The sequence below is a fragment of the Ursus maritimus genome, unplaced genomic scaffold, assembly GCF_017311325.1.
Source record: "Ursus maritimus isolate PB19 unplaced genomic scaffold, ASM1731132v1 scaffold_34, whole genome shotgun sequence".
NCBI lineage: Eukaryota > Metazoa > Chordata > Mammalia > Carnivora > Ursidae > Ursus > Ursus maritimus.
The window spans coordinates 12642264-12658892 of NW_024426008.1; the positions used below are offsets into that span (position 1 = coordinate 12642264).

Below are 16629 nucleotides of genomic sequence, written 5' to 3' on the forward strand. Positions count from 1 at the left end.
AGAAAGGGGAAACTAGTCATTTTAACGTACAGAAGACTGGCAGACGCTACGTGCCACCACCAAGGTACCAAAGTTAAAATCATGAGTAACGAACCAAGTCAACATCACGTACTTCCTGTTCAGAGGCGCTAAGAACCCAGCACTTCTCTGGTGTTCTTGCTAACCCTGAATTAATCATGACATTAGATAATCTACAAAATAACTGGCCTGTAACCTTCAAAAAGAGTGCTAGCTGTTGGAGCGCCTGGGTGGCTCAGTCGGTTAAACATCTGGCTTTTGATTTCGGCTCAGGTCACGATCTCTGGGTCCTGGGATCGAGCCTCATGTTGGGCTCCACGCTCAGAGGGGAGTCGACTTGAGGATTCTCTCCATCTTCCTCTGCCCCTCCCCCCACTTGCATGTGCGCATGCTTTCCCTCTCTCTAAAATAAATAAATCTTTCAAAAGAAAAAAGAGCTAGTTGTTGAAAGAAAGGGGAAAAAAGGAGAAAAAGGGGAAAGAAGTATGACACAGTCTACAAAGGGGACGTGGAACAAATGACAGCTAAATGTGTTCTTGGCCCAGAAAACAGACAATTGGCAAAACTTGAATGAAATTTGTAGATTGGATAATAATATTAAATCAATGTTAATATCCAGACTTTTAACAGAATGTTAACTGTCTGTACTTTGGGTTATAATAACAGAATGTCCTTGGTTTGAATAAATACCCAGTGAAATCCATAACGCCATAGGGGCATCATGTGTGTAATTTGCTCCCAAATTTTCAGAAAAAAAAAACCTTATATACATAGATTTGTACACACACATATATGTGTGGGGGGGGCGCATGTGTATGGAGAGGAGAGAGAGAATATGATCAAGTAAGCATGGTAACATGTAAAACATAAACATTAACATTTGGGGAATGTGGGAAGCTTACACAGGGATTCCTCACAACATTTCTGTGACTTCCCCAAGTAGAAAGTTTTTCAAAATTAAAAAAATAATAATGATGACCCTGAGCTTTCCGAGGAGGGAGCTGGAGAAGGGGGAGGAATATAGCACACCTCCATCCCATTTGCTCCCCCATCCCCAACACTGAGGAGCATTGGGTTGTTCTGGGATTCCCTGAGAGCCACTGCAGAAGCCTGCAGTGAGCTCCCCAGGGCGCCACTACGGCTCCAAATCCCCAGGGCCTAACACAGGGCCTGCCGTCTACTAGAGGCTCAAGAAATGCCAATGAATGAATTAACGAGCTATAAGAAGTATCCGAAAGAAACCGCGACAGCCCCCATCACGGTGCTCCAGCTGCAAAGCTGGTAGGACTATGGCCCTCTTGTATAAACCGCTGGGTGGGAATGAGGGGCAGGAGGCTTCCGAATAAAGAGGAAGATATGGCTCTCCCAAGGGGTATTCTTTTTACTAAGGAGGAAGGGTAACTGAGCCTGTGCCGTAGAGCTGTCCTGCAGTGGCCCTGTGCCTCTGGAAGGGGTGAGGAAGGGCATGCATTCCAGGTGCGATGTGTGCCAGCATCCAGGGTCTCTGTGGGAGCCGGTGTAAGCTATCTGATGCACTGGGATAAAAAGAAATGAAGACCAGGGAGGCTCGCCGAGGTGGCTCAGCCGGTTAGGCATCTGACTCTTGGTTTCAGCTCAGGTCGAGATCTCATGGGTTGTGGGATCGAGCCCTGCGTCAGGCTCCACGCTCAGCGGGAAGGCTGCTTGAAGATTCTCTGCTTCTGCCCCCCCTACCCGTTAAATAAATAAAGAATCTTAAAAAAAAAAAAAAAAGATGGGGCGCCTGGGTGGCACAGCGGTTAAGCATCTGCCTTCGGCTCAGGGCGTGATCCCAGCATTATGGGATCGAGCCCCACATCAGGCCCCTCCACTATGAGCCTGCTTCTTCTTCTCCCACTCCCCCTGCTTGTGTTCCCTCTCTCGCTGGCTGTCTCTTTCTCTGTCAAATAAATAAATAAAATCTTTAAAAAAAAAAAAAGAAGAAGAAGAAGAAGAAGAAGAAGGGGAAGAAGAAGAAGAAGAAGAAGAAGAAATGCAGACCAAGATTCCCCAAGATGGCGTTAAAGACTGAAACAGCTCCGTATTCAGTAAATACTTTGTTATGAACACGATGCCTCATTACATTCTGTTCTTACCTCCCAAACCAACTAGTCCTTGGTTTCTCAAATTCACACTGACTACACACATGAGGTATGAAATTGGAATCATTTTAATTACCAAAGTTCAAGAAAGCTTCAAAAAAAGTTGTTTAGCAGATAAAAAAACGTGACTTCGCTTCAAAAATTTAGCTAATTCAAGAACATCCCAACAGATTGCTTTTCCAGAGACATTCAATTCTGAATAGAGATGAAGGGGGAAAAAAAAATACAATCCTCAGGCCACCGGAGTGTAAGTCTTAGGCAATGTTCCTATAACCCAAAATTGGGTTATAGAGAATTGGGACCTACAAGAAATATGCTTTCTCGAACCAGCAAGATACAATTTCACAATCATGAACACTGTGTGATAATATCCCAGAAACAAATTAAACAAGGCAAACCGTGGCACATAACAGAGGGCAGGCCTCCAAACTGCAAACCTGATTTGCGTATTAATGCAAATAAGAACTTTTTGCTTTAATGAGGAACACAATTTTTGTGGAATCTCTAGGTGAGACTGCTATGCTCACTTGTAGGGACTTGTTCACCAATTTATTTGAAAATGAGTTCATATGGCAAATCCAAAACATAATGGGAATGGAAAAAGACCCTTCCTAATCAATAAATAATCAACAGTGAGCCCACAGAGGAACTGGGGCAGGCTGGGACAGCTGCCTTTACCTCCATTTTACTTGTCATGTCTGGGGGGGCCAAGCAGCTTCCCCTCAGAGTCAGCGGCTTCCTCTAACTTAATAAGGACATGTGTGTGTAACTCACCCTGCGTGTTAGTTGCCGGTTACTGGTTGGTTTGTCCCTAACACCCTTCAGCTTCCCATCCCCCAGGTCGAAGCTGCCCCACCTCTCTAGAACGGAGTGGGAGAATGTGGACGTATCATATCTCCTTCTAGGTACTCCCAGAGGGTTGTTGTCTATGTAACCCCCAAGGACATGGAGTAAAGACAACACACAAGAAAGTTATCCATGATGAGCCCTACCTCAAAACCAGGAGCCAGCTTCAATCCCTTCTGGGCTCAGTATCCCTCCTGGCCCAGACACGATCTAGTCCTTGGGCGGCCAAAATCATGGCTTTATTAGCATCAGCTGAAATTGCGAGGCTCCATGGTGACCTGACGCCTGACCTAAGGATTCTGTTAGGGATCTTCTGTGGAGTTTGGCCGGAACCTCACATCTAAGTGCAAGTCAGTAAGATGGTGCGGTACTCTTACTATTTCAACACCTCCGAACCAGTCAATATCTCCCCTCCCACACACTCCTCCCTTCTCCATGAGAACCATTCCTTAGGGTACCCCTGGGCTGTCGTACCAGTGGGACGATAATGGCATTTCAGTGAAAATCAAGCCATCATCTATTCTTGTCTGACGCAGAAGCTAAGACACTGAACCAAAGGATAATAGGGCGGGTCCCGAAATATAAGTCTTCGCGCTGGTCATGAGTTCCTAGTGTGATATTACCAATGAAAAATGCAGAAGCTTTTGCCTCTTGGTCCCCACCCAACTGGTTCTTCTTACCTTTGGTTCCATTGAAATGAAACTGTGGGTTCCTCTGCTCGAGAGAACTGACCTTTTAATCGTCCTGCTATGGTAGAAGTGGTAGTAGTCCTTCAGGGCCCCGATCTGCAAAGACAGGAGGGGAAGCACAAAAGAGAGTTAGTGGGAGTCAAAGGGAGTCTTCCGTTTTCCTGTGTTTCATTAAAATAAGAACACAAAACAAACAAACAAAAAAAGGTCCATAAATTATGCAGTCGCCTCTATGCTTAAATGTTACTGGAACCTTGGTGATCACCTTTCCAAAGAAGGACACGTGACATGAAATGGAGCGTCCTTGAGGCAGTGACTGTGGAACTAAAGATTATAATGGGGCAGCTTAGCCTCTCCTTATCTCCCTTTTAATGTTTAATTTATATGCAGCATTTTAAGTAATTCTATATCCATTTATATCCAAATGTGGGGAAGAGAAAAAAAAAATCAAATAGCTATCTGGTTATAAACACACAGTGCATTCTGTTTGCTCTGAGAAATGTACAGTGAAGGACCTTGTTAGATTATTTATATCCTCAATTTGAAACAAGTCCTGAGCAGTTGGTCATTCACAAAGAAAACGCTACCGAGTTTGCTTCCAGACTTGAATCAACGGTGTAACTCCACGGCGGTTATTCATTTATCGTGAACTAAAAGTGGGACGGCGGTGTCTGCAACGGGACGAAGATCACATATCCCACCTATCAGCTAAGCAGCCCGTGTAAAAACAGTTTACTCCGTCGCAACCACTTCCTGAACAAACGCATCTTCTCGTCTGTGCACCCCTCTCTTTTGTTGAAAACAGGTCTGTTTACGATAGCTTTGAAAATAAGTCACTGCCCACTTTCGGAAAACAAACAAAATCCCAGATGATCATATTCTCTCAGCAGATGATCAGATGCGGGTCACGTACATGGAAATCAAACAATATACACAATGAAAACAGAAGAGCCTGGTCCCCGCTCGGGCTGACACTGCTCCGAAGTGGCTTCCTGGCTAAATCCCACGTACTTACTTCGTCTCCATTTCCAGTCCTATAAAACCAGGTGTTGGGCTAGCTAATTTCTAAGATCACCGGAGTCCTCAAATTCCATTCTTTGACGTGGACACTTTTATTTTTATTCATTTATTCATTTTTGCTTTGTGCAAATACATCAGATGGGCTATTTCTCCAGAACACTGTGGATCTGAACTAAAAGAATGAACATCAACAGGATGTTTTCCAATTGGGACAATGCAAGAGTTGGCTTTCTTAATTAAAAAAAAAAAAAGTCATTGGACCAGCTTCATTTTTCCTGATATAAGGTTTATTTTTTTAAATTCTCTTCTTTCTATCAATTCTCAGTCATCATCCCACCCCTCCAGTGAGGAAGATCAACCCAACTTCTGTGCCATTTAGAAGACCTCCCCCCCAGGACTTCACGCTCTAAATGAATGTCTCTTATCGTCATTAGATCTGACAATCTGAAGTCACGTGTTTTTAACTCAGTAGGAACTGCCCAGACGTACACAGAAAAGATCCAGGACTCCGAAGCACCAGCAAACAATGAGGAAGAGGACACAGATGCTAGCCTCAGTCTCCAAGAGGGTTTCAAGGACGGATTTACAGGCCAATTTTAAGATTCCAGAGGACTAAGGGTAGAATTCACAATGGGCTGTGTAATCCTTTATAAGAAAATCTTAAAATCCCAAGGAGCTTAGAGCTTTTATCTCATGTAGCTTTTGTCAAGAGCGCTCCTTGGGTAAACAGAGTAGTTCTCATGGAAAGGGACATAAAATCTTTGGGGAAGAACTTTATACAGAGCCTATCACCGGTGTGAAAAAGGTCCGTGAGTTTCAGACCATGTCCACGCAACTATAATGGAACCTCTTTGATTATAGGAAATAACTGAATTCAACTGAACTATTAAACTCAAATATGGATGAAATATGCCCCGAAGATATAATTCTGATCCTTTGTGGCTTCTTTGGTAAAGCCTGGAAACCTGGACTCACATAGTGTGTACAAAGCTGGAAAACAGAACCCTGGCCCTGACTTAATGTGGTTTGGGATGTTGGGTACATCACTTCACTATGTTGGGCCTTGGTTCCTCAACTGTAAAATAAGGACACAGGAGGTATAGTGGACATAGACTGGGTGTCAGAGTCAAATGGGGGATAAAAATGTGTATGGGCAAACGTGGATACGAGGACTGAACGTAGTAACAGGTGCACTGTCTGGTCAAGTCACTGCCAGGCACATAGTGTCAGATTACTGGTTTCCCTTCTACATTTAAATTTCAGTCCTACTTTCTCTCACCTCCTATCCTGCAATCCCTTACCTCTGTCCCGTGGTCAGAATTGCTCTTGGTGCACCTTTGTATCACCTCTTCACTTCCCTCATCTTAAGTGGCCAAAGTCAAAAAGTCTGATAATACACTGTCGGCGAGGATGTGGGTACAAATGCATCAAACATAGGATTGGTAAGAGCATCCCCTGGCACAAGTGTTGTGAGAGCCATTTGGTAATATCACAGAAATTATAACCTGTACCTTACCTTTGACCTAACCTTTACACTTTTAAAAATTTATTATACCGAGACAGTTACTTATGTATCAAAATGGGTGTTAGAGCAAATTGTGTAAAGCAAAATAATTCAAACAACTAGCTACAATCAGCAGGTGCTTGGTTCAATATGAACTAAAACGAATTGATCTCGAAGGAAGTAAGGAAGGAGAAGGAAGGGAGGGAGGGAGGGAGGGAGGGAAGGAAGAGGGAGGGAGGGAGGATGGGGAGAGAAACAAGAGAGAAGGAGGGAGGGAGAAAATATGACCCAGTTTTTGTAGGAGAACAAAAAAAGAATCTGTATTACGTATATTCTTATATGCATTGAATATTTCAGGAAGAATACTTGAACTACAAAAACAGCCTTTCTTTCCATTGTTGATGTGTATGCATTATATTTTAAATTTAAAAAGTAATTAAAAATGAAAGAAATAACACAACTAAATGAAATAGCACGCACACACAAATCCCGTAGGATTTGTGGAGGAAGCAGGGCAAACCTGCTTCCCCAAGTCTGTGTGCCTGGTACAAAGGCCACGTTTCTCCAGGCCATGCGATCTCTCCAGCAGGAAGCTCTACTTTCTCTCCGCCTTACAGGGCTCCCGTTTCTTCTCCAGAGCTGGGGAATGGTGTTCTGTGACGGAAGGAGGTCTCACCGACTACATGCCTACCCTGTGCCAGGCATCTAGCGGCTCTTCTGCACGTGATCACATTTAACTTAATTCCCCCAGCAACCCTGGAAGATAAATATCGTTACCTCCACTTTGATAAAGGAGGTTACTGGAGCTCGGGGAGTGCGCATGCGTACACAGCTAGTACAGTGCGGGGGAGGGGAATGTAAATCCCTGCTGAATGGCTAGCCTCTGGGCTTAGCTTGCACAGAGCATCCTACAGGTGGGCTCTGTCCGGCCTCCTTCCAGGGAGCTTTCCCGCACTGCAGAGCTGAAGAGCTCGCCTCTATGCGGCCAGGGTTCTGATGGGATTAAGGTCCTGCCAATCAAAGGCAGACTACAGCATCGTGGGCGGGCTCTCGGAGGCCTGTATGTGTTCAGAGGTTTCGGTGGCAGAGGTCTCAATGTTGGCGGCTAGCTTTCTGCGCAGTCCTTTTGCACATCCTGTTTTGTTGATAAATTGGTAAGAGATTATAAAGAGCTACGGGGGCAACGAGGACCAAGCAGCATCTCTTGGGAGGACCCATTCTGTGACGTGGCCTTGGGGGACATTTCTGAAAGCTTTGCCTTCTTGAATGATTCCACAAGCTACGTAACAGTCTACACTGAATGCCGTCCCAAGTAGAATGACTAGCGGATTCTGCGGGAGGCTCCCTCCTAAATCTAAAACTGTATAGATCAAAACTTCGGAAAAAGTAGCTACGCATTTACACGGTCTTCTACGACTTCAAGAACATCCAGTTACGTACCTCTCGAGTCGGGCACGGTTACAGGCACCAGCGAGGCCCAGGCCCCCGGTGTCTCCCTGTGCCTGTTCGGACCACCTGTTAGATGAACACACTTGCTTCTAGTCTTCTCAGAGCCATACACACCAACGTCCTCCCTCAAATCTGTTTTCTACACCGCAGCCAGAAAAAGGCCACGAAATACAAATTCGGTCATACTCTTGCCTAAAATTTTTAGGGGCTTCCCTCTGCTCTGAAAAAAACGGTAATAGTTAACATGGAATATTACTTAATACTATAGTTTATAAAGTAAATCAAAATAAGATCATATTAACATCGATGCTATGCCAAGAACTCTCCTACATGCTTTACCTAAGTCACCGAATGAAGACCATTATCTTCCTGGGACCCCCGGCACCTGCATAAGCCAGCTCTCTGGCCTCACCTCAAACCACACAGGCTCTCCATTCTCCAGACCTGGCCTCGCCGGCCTCTTCAGTTCCCTGACTCAGACCTGCTGTTCCCTTTACCCGCAGGACGACCTCCTTCCTCCCTCCGTCCTCTCCACCTGGCTTGCCTCTTCCTCATCCTGTGTCACCTCCAGTAGGAAGTCTTCAAGACCCCCAGGCCAGGGGAGGTTCCACTGCCTCCCAGAACCCTAAAACTATAGGCCTGCAGGTATACGTTGATCAGGACAACGATCTGTTTAATGTCTGCGCCCCACCTGCATGCCTGTATGTTCCGATGAGACAGAGACACAACCGTGGAGCTCACACTTTGTTTCTCACTCCTACTACGCGGCTCAACATGTAATAGGTTCTCAGCAAAGACTGCGGAGAGGATGTTATAAACATCAGAATCCTCGAGCTGCTAAAATTGCATACGGTAGACCTAGAGAGGATTCAAAATCGCTGGCAGGAGGATAACAGGACTATCCAATTAAGTTAATTTCAGCAAAAATAGCTTAATTCCACCTTAACGGAAGTACCAACTCTGCCAGGGTTATGGTTCGGAAGGTTGTAGGCAGAGACATCTCTATTCTTTTCTTTTCTTTTCTTTCTTTCTTTTTTTTTTTTTTTTGCTGTAAGACAAACAGCTAAGGAGTAGTGCGTGTTAGTTCCATCATTCTACATCATTCAAACAAAATAATCTGTCCCCTTGTAGAGTTATACACATTTTTAAATCTAAATATATATATTTAAAAGCACGTTTATGTCTCTCGTCTATTAATATGCATGTCCCTTATTGGCGAGAATTGTGTCTTCCATATTCTTTCAACAGCACTGAGCATGCTGAGGGTATTTAATAAACATGAAGAAGAAAAATGTCATAACATGTTGAGAGCTATTCAAAAGAAAGACAGTGTATGAAAACAAAGCAGTAATATTATCTATAAGCAGACATTCCATCCAGCTCCTCCAGGGTAATGTAAAACAAAAGATGACTGTGTTTATATGTTACCCAATACCAACAAGGGCTAAAACAAGAAACAATATATAACTAACATAGGGAGGTTTTTACAAATAAATCAGAAACCATGGGCATATATGAAGTATAAAATCAATAGGAGAATAGCCAAAGCTCAACCTTTTCCTTAATCCCACATAAAGGAAAGAGAGTAATTCCTTCCCTCTTGACCCTCTTAAGCTCCTTTTCTCTACAGTCATGCACAAAACACTCTTCCCTGCCTAGCAACACAACTCTATACAACACTAAGCCGGTAAATTTCATCTTTTGTTCCCAATTCTGTCAAGCGTTTGTGCCTTTTCTTCCTTAGGGGTAGCCTCTCATCCTTGCACTCGGAATTTTCCTATCATGACCCTTTCTCAAACCAAACTCTTCTTAGAAAAGTTTTTTTTAATGCACTATTTTATACTAAGGTGTAAATGACTGGTAAGACTCAATGTCTTGGTTCTTCCAGGAACAGCTGCATTTGATCAGAAAATTAAAACTTCAGCCAAATAAACGAGACCGTTGTGTTTATAATTTCCAAAAACAATCACTGTCAGAAAACAATTATTGGAGGGATTTTGCTTTTGTTTTTATTTTTCTGCTAGCAAGAGGGAACCTTCCCTGCATACCTAAATTTTTATGTTACAAGGGAGCTATGGACTTCTAAGCAGAGTTAGGAGTCAAAAGACCTATATCTTACAATGAATGGCTTTGACCCCAATGAGGAGCTGTGTGGCCTTTCTGAATTCACTCACCAACAGTCTCACCTGTGCTTACAACTAAAATCCCCTCCAGTCTAACGACTCCAGCCATATATTTTGCAAATTCTCTAGGGTGACCAACCATGTTGGTTTTCCCAGGACCGAGATATTTCCATGGACACAGAATTCTGCCATACTTAAACTGGGGCAGTCCGCATCAAATTTGGTCACCCTGATTATGAAGCAGCAAGGTCAAGGGCCCTGTGGTCACCTCAATAAACCTCATCTGCCTTGTTCTCCCTCCTGCCCTCTCCAATTTGTACATTTATCCAAATTCTGAACTCCCTTTTGAAAAGCTATTTATCTCCACTCCAGAAATTTTTCTAAACAGGCAAAAATTTGAAAAACTTTTCACAAAAGAAGATATACGAACAGCCAATAAGCATGTAAAAAGCATGTAAGATTAAAATCATAAAAGCACTGTACACACACCAGAATGATTACAGTTCAAAGGACAGACGATACCAAGCTCTGATGAGAGGATGGAGCACTGGAACTCTCACACCTTGCTAGCGGGAGTATAGAATGGTTCAACATCTTTGGGAAATCGTTTGGTAATTTCTTATGAAACACACATCCTCCTCATGACCCAGACACTTCATTTCTAGGTGTTTACCCCAAAAAAGGAAACCCTATTTTGAAACAAAACTCATACACAAATGTTTACAGCAGCTTTCTTAATAACAGCCCTATACTGGAAACAATGCAAATATTCATCAACAAGCAGATGGAAAAATAAATTATGGTATATCCATACAGTGGAACGAGCTGCAATAAAAAGGAACAAACTACTGATAAATGTGACAACGTGGATGGATTTCAAAACATCACGCTGACGCAAAAGAACTCACATGGTGCGTTCCCCTGATAGGAAATCCTAGGTAATCTACGATGACAGAAAACAGATCAGTGACAATCTGGGTGTGGAGTGGGGATCGACTGGGAAAATCTGGAGAAGTATGGAATGTTGGGAATATTCAGTATCTTTATTAGAGTGGTAATTACACGGGTAACAAGTGCTTCCGTGAGCTGAAACCAGCTCATTGTAGGCTTTCGAGATCCAATTTCATATCTTCCCAACACCCTATCCAATGACATCACACGGAGGACTTGAAATCAACAATGATCAAAGTATTAACATACCAGGAAAAACTGGAAAAGACTACAAAATTAGGGCTTCTTTCCCTCCTGACGAGTCACTTGTTTAGTATTTATCCGCACACCATGGGGTATAGAGATTGGTCAACACTCATCCCACCTTCTACAAAAATGGCCACATTCGGAGGTATGTAAATTAGGCATCAATAATGGTGATTTGGAAAGTTATAAATTCCCCTCTACTGTCGTTCTGTTGAATGACACAGATTAGAAAACTTAAGAACCCGGTTACCTGGGGCTGGACTTTGTCTTCCAGCTCACATGTCGTCCCACCGCCTCAGGTGAGATGGGGAAGAACGAGGTCACCAAGGCCATCGTTCTTACAGACCAACCTCTTCCAATGCCCAAAGTTGCAAAGTCGGAAACTTTGAACTGCTGAATTCCGTTCGCACTTAGAGACACAGCACCTGGATAGACTGCTTCTCCTTCTTTTAAATGCTGACTGTGATGCCTCTTCTGTGCTTCCCCAAGAATATTAAAACCACTCTAAGAATTTGCCTTCTGTGTTCCACACTCTGTAACATTCAAAATAGAACCAAGGAGACGTTGGCCATGACTGCTTTCTTCCAAGTCACCAGGAACACTCCAACCTTAGGGTCTCTGCAGCTGTTTTTCCTCTGTCTGGAGTACTCTTCTAAGTCTCAATGACTCACGGTCTTTCTGCTTTCAGACCTTTGGTCAAATGCCCCCTCCTCAGGGAGGCTTTCACTCACCACCCAAAACTGCCATCGTGCCCTCCTGCATACCACACCCCCCCTTCCCTGATTTATTTTTCCCTGGAACACTTCTCACCATTAACATATTATATATTCTTTTGATTTATCCCATTTATTATTGGTCTTTCCCCATTAGAATGTTAGCTCCATAAGGGCAGGGATTTTTATTCGACTCACTGATGGATTAGTCTTCGCTCCTCTTAACACTGCCAGGCTTGCCCAACAAATGCGCCGAATGAATGAATGGCCCCCGCCCCGGGGGGAAATCAACGCAAGACTGAGCATGTCTCTAAACCTTTGGGAAAGTTTCTGGCTCATTTCTTTATGACCCTTCCTGTGACATAACATTAACATATAATGTAATATATGCTTTATGCTTACTAGATGTTGAATGAATAAAGTCGCCACATGTGAACATGGCGGAAAATTAAGAATCTACCACGGACAACCACTAGCTCACCGAAGTCTGCCTTTATGTTTCTCAGTTCCCTCCTTTGTCCCTTCATGGTCAACAACCTCCCAGAATCAGTGAACAAAAGTGATATTTATAACCAGGCTGTTGAATTCATTAAATATTAAATGAGAAGGCAAGTAAATGGAGAAATCTGATGAACTGCTAATATTTACAGAGTACAAGCGAAGTGCCAGGCATTACTGCGTCGTCATCACACAACAGCATGAAGCAAGTATCGTGATTTCCATGTTACAGGCAAGACAGCAGAAGCTCACAAGGTTGCCTCGGGCCACGCAGCTAGCAAAGGGTGATGTCCAGGTGCATCCCAGGTAGCCTCACTCCAGCGCATATGTTCTTAACTACTCTAAGAGATGTTTAAAATAAAAGTTTTCTAAGGATGCATTTAAAACCACAGCTAACCAGGGGCACCTGGGTGGCACAGTCGGTTAAGCATCTGATACTTGGTTTCCGTTCTGGTCATGATCTCGGGGTCCTGGGATGGAGCCCTGAGTCGGGCTCCACACTGAGCGTGGAGTCTGCTTGAGGGTCTCTCTCCCTCTCCCTCTGCCCCTCCTGCTCGTGTGCTCTCTCTACAATAAATCTTAAAAAATAAATAAACAACAAGTAAATAAAACCACAGCTACCCAGAGATCTCAATTACCCAGAAGACTGTATTCCTAAGAGCTGTACATAGAACGGATGTTTTCTAGGACACTTCTATCTACTTTGAGCAGATGCAAAAGAAACTTACATTAGTGTCTTCACATGAGAAAGTATCTTTAAGGCATGTCTTCCTAAGTTCAAAGGGCATTCCAAGTTAAACAAGTAACATCTGGCCCCACACATCTTAGATAACCATTGCACTGGGCCACGGAATGCAACAAAATAGCATGAAGACTATCTTTCCCAGACTTTAGTTTCAATCAATCGCTCAGAAAATACTTGTGATTTCTTCCCAAATTCCTCTAAGTTCGGGCTCAGCAGTTGAGCTCTTAAGAGAGGTCTTCAGAAAATGGCATCAAAATACGTGAATTCAGAGCAAAGGCCCTATGATAATTTTTTCTTTAAATCAGGGTGCTCAAGGAAAGATGTCTAATCTGTGTGATTTCAGAGCAATGTTCTGAGATATCGGGCCATGTGATGGGTTGAACAGTGACTGCCCCCCCCTTAAATGTTCACATTCCAATTCCCAGAACCTACGACTACGTCACTGGATATGGCAAAAGGGACTTTGCAGATGTGATTGAGGATTTTCAGATGGGGAGATTATCCTGGATTATCTGGGTGGACCCAATGTAATCACAGGGGTCCTCATAAGAGGAAGGCAGCAAAGTCAGAAGACGTGATCGTGGAAGCAGAGGTCAGAGAGAGAGATGGAAGCACAGATCAAAGATTGGCGGGGGGGGGGCGGTTAAAGAGAGGAAAAGAGAGAGAGAGAGAGATTTGAAAATGCTATGCTCCTGGTTCTGAAGGTAGAAGAAGGAACCACGAACCAGGGAACGTGGATGGCCTCTGCAGGCTGGAAAAGGCAGGGACATGAGTCTTCTCTAGACTCTCCAGAAGGAACGCAACTCTGAGGACACTTTCATTTTAGGTTAGGACTTCCAGCCACCAAGGCGGTAAGATAATAAATGTGTGTTGTCGTAAGCCACTAAGTGGGTGGGTATTTGCTACAGTAGCAACGGGAAACTACCAGAAGGTAGAACCAGCACCTCCGTAGACATCCACGAGAAGCAAAGGAAATGAAACAGGACTATTCGTATTTGGAGCCAATTTATATTTCATTATTTTCAGGACCCTCTGGGTATTCAATGATCAATTTCCAACTAACTGTACCAACAGAACAACGGTGTTGAATACCAACGCCCAGCATTCTGCTAAGCTCTGTACGAGCATTACCACGTTTAATGCTCAGAAAAATAAAAATAACGCGAAAACCAAGATTTTGCCCAGCAAAAGAGAACTAGCAAATGGCTTTTTCTTCAAAGGCATCACATAATTAACATCACTTACTGAAGCTTTCCTACATTATCTCCACNCTTTCCAACAAAGGAAGAAGTATTTTAATTGCAGGGAGAAGGAAATGGAGTCCAAACATGAGATAAGGTAAGTTACATGCCCAAATGAGAAAGTGTCTGAGTCCCACTCCAAAAATCTAAGCTTTTTCTACAGCACTTTGACTTTTGCTTAAAATGTATATAAAAGGTTTCGGTTCACCGTATGTGATTCAAGGGGCACACTCAAATATTCCCACCCCAACCCACCTCCTTGCCCTCACTAATACGGGGCCTCATTATTTCATTCTAAAGCTACTTGATCATCAGGGTGTGGGAGAATCTAGGTCCCTGTTGTTCCCCTTAAAAGCGAGTCATCAAAAACATCTTATTCCAAATCCCGAGCAAGCGAGAAACAGATACAATTTCACCACGGAAATGTAAGACAGAGAAAACAGAGTAAGCAACAACTTTTCCCAATTTCAAGGGACATATCTACAGTCTGCCCCACTATTCACAGGGGACATGAGACTTTGCTCAAAGCAAATCAAAGAATGTCAGAATTGGAAAAAAAAAAAAAATCCTTAGCACGATTTTAATCTGACTCACTCTGCTGGATGCAGAATCCACTCTTCAACCTGGTACCCAGCACTGCATTTCCTGGGGTGACCCATTTGTCGGAAACTTCTCCCAGATAATTAGCCTAAATCCACTTACTACCCCTGGTTCTAGCCTGGGGAGCCAACCCAGAAGGTCAGTGCCTCCTCTCCAAGCCAGACGGCCAACACATCCCTACTCGGTCTTCCCTGTTCTTGGCTGAACACCCAAGTTTTTCCTTTTTTTTTTTCCCCCCTTCATGCAACAAATTTTCCCAGGTCTTGCTTTCCCTAGACAAGCCAACATGTATAAAATACTTCCCCAGAAAACTTGGAGCCCAGAACAGAACACATGTTAATTCCAGGTATGATGGAGCCCGGATACGGTCCGCGACCCCACGACTTCTCTTGACTGAATCAGAAGTAGCTTAAAATTGAACGGTTTGTAGCTGAATGAACTTGGCCAACTAAAAAGTCCTCAGAATGTGACTCTCCTCCAGTCTATATTTTTAATTTCTTAAGTGTCAGTGTCCGTGTGAATATTAAATGTCACTTTCTATATTCTCCTCTATACTTTTACAGCCTGCCTAGACAGTAAGTATTTACCGAGAGTGTACGACATACCAGGCACTGGTCCAAAGACGCTGCAGAGAGAGCAAACAAAACGAAGCCTCTACTAAAATGCAGAGAACTTTCTTTCTTTCTTTTTTTTTTTTTTTAAGATTTTGTTTACTTATTTGACAGAGAGAGGAGGGAGAAAGCGAGCATAAGCAGGGGCAGTAGCAGAGGGAGAGAGAGAAGCAGGCTCCCCACTGAGCAGGGAGTCCGATGCAGGGCTCGATCCCAGGACCCTGGGACCATGACCTGAGCCAAAGGCAGATGCTTAACCGACTGAGCCACCCAGGCGCCCCTGCAGAGGGCTTTCTGACTCTTGACAACCCCACCGTGTCAACTGCAAATTTGAAAGTTATGTCCTCTGCACTCAATCTGAATACTTCCCCCAAAGGAACTCAATTGTTCCTATGAGTACATCAGAGAGAATGACTGGGTTCAGCCTCCAACATAGACGATGTTTGCAAGAGTTCTTTAAGAATGAGCTGTAAATGGCATGAGGCTTTTATGTTCTTCAGTCCCCTTTCGTCCAAAATGAATAATTATGTCCTTCATGTAAAATAAGCCTTGTATGTTCCTCAGATAAGAACACTCATTACTGCTATTTTTGGTCAAGCTATTCTTTTACAAAGTTCTTAAAAACCCATCTGTAAGTAATTTCTGGAGAAACTAAAAGAAGTTATTGTTTAATATTTAAGCTATTCCACCTGCTTGTAAGACACACAGCGCACGCCCACAAAGGAAAGCGTCCAAGAGAGGCTGAGGGAGAAGGAGCTCACGGAGCCTGCATTGAGGCCTGTATTCTTTTCATTACTGATCACCTTAGCAACTTGAAGCGTTTCCACATATATGGAAACAAACAGAGACGAGTACGTATTTTGATGGGTGGAAACATCTCTGGAATTACTCTTGGAAGGGTAAATCTTCTCTTTACATTCAATGACTCCCAACTCCTGTCATACAGTAGAATTATATGGGCACTAAGTAAAATACTCATGTTCGGTCCTCCCGCACCCACCCAGAGCTTCTGACTTAAGAGTCTGAGTTCAGGCCAGGGTATCAGCATTTTTTTTTTAAAGAGCTTTCTAGGTGGTTCTAATACAAACCAAGGTGAAGAACCACTGTTCTAACCCATCCATCTCATTCTGCAATTTACTCTGAGTTTGGCGATCTCCACTCAGATATTCCTAGCTAATTAATTAAAATATATTTAAATGAGAAAAATCTCTTATTTGCCTTTAGTACTAGTGGAAGTGGCATGCTTTGGTCTTTT

At 43.5% G+C, this 16629-nt stretch overlaps 1 protein-coding gene across 2 annotated transcripts in view; it reads right to left on the bottom strand.

Moving 5' to 3' along the window:
• PCSK5 (proprotein convertase subtilisin/kexin type 5) overlaps window positions 1-16629 on the bottom strand; it is a 456163-nt gene that overhangs the window by 412925 nt on the left and 26609 nt on the right. For both annotated transcript variants that reach the window (XM_008691034.2, XM_040620237.1), the window contains exon 2: window positions 3665-3769. In XM_008691034.2, the coding sequence (XP_008689256.2) occupies window positions 3665-3769 (105 nt within the window). The remainder of the gene's footprint in view (window positions 1-3664; window positions 3770-16629) is intronic.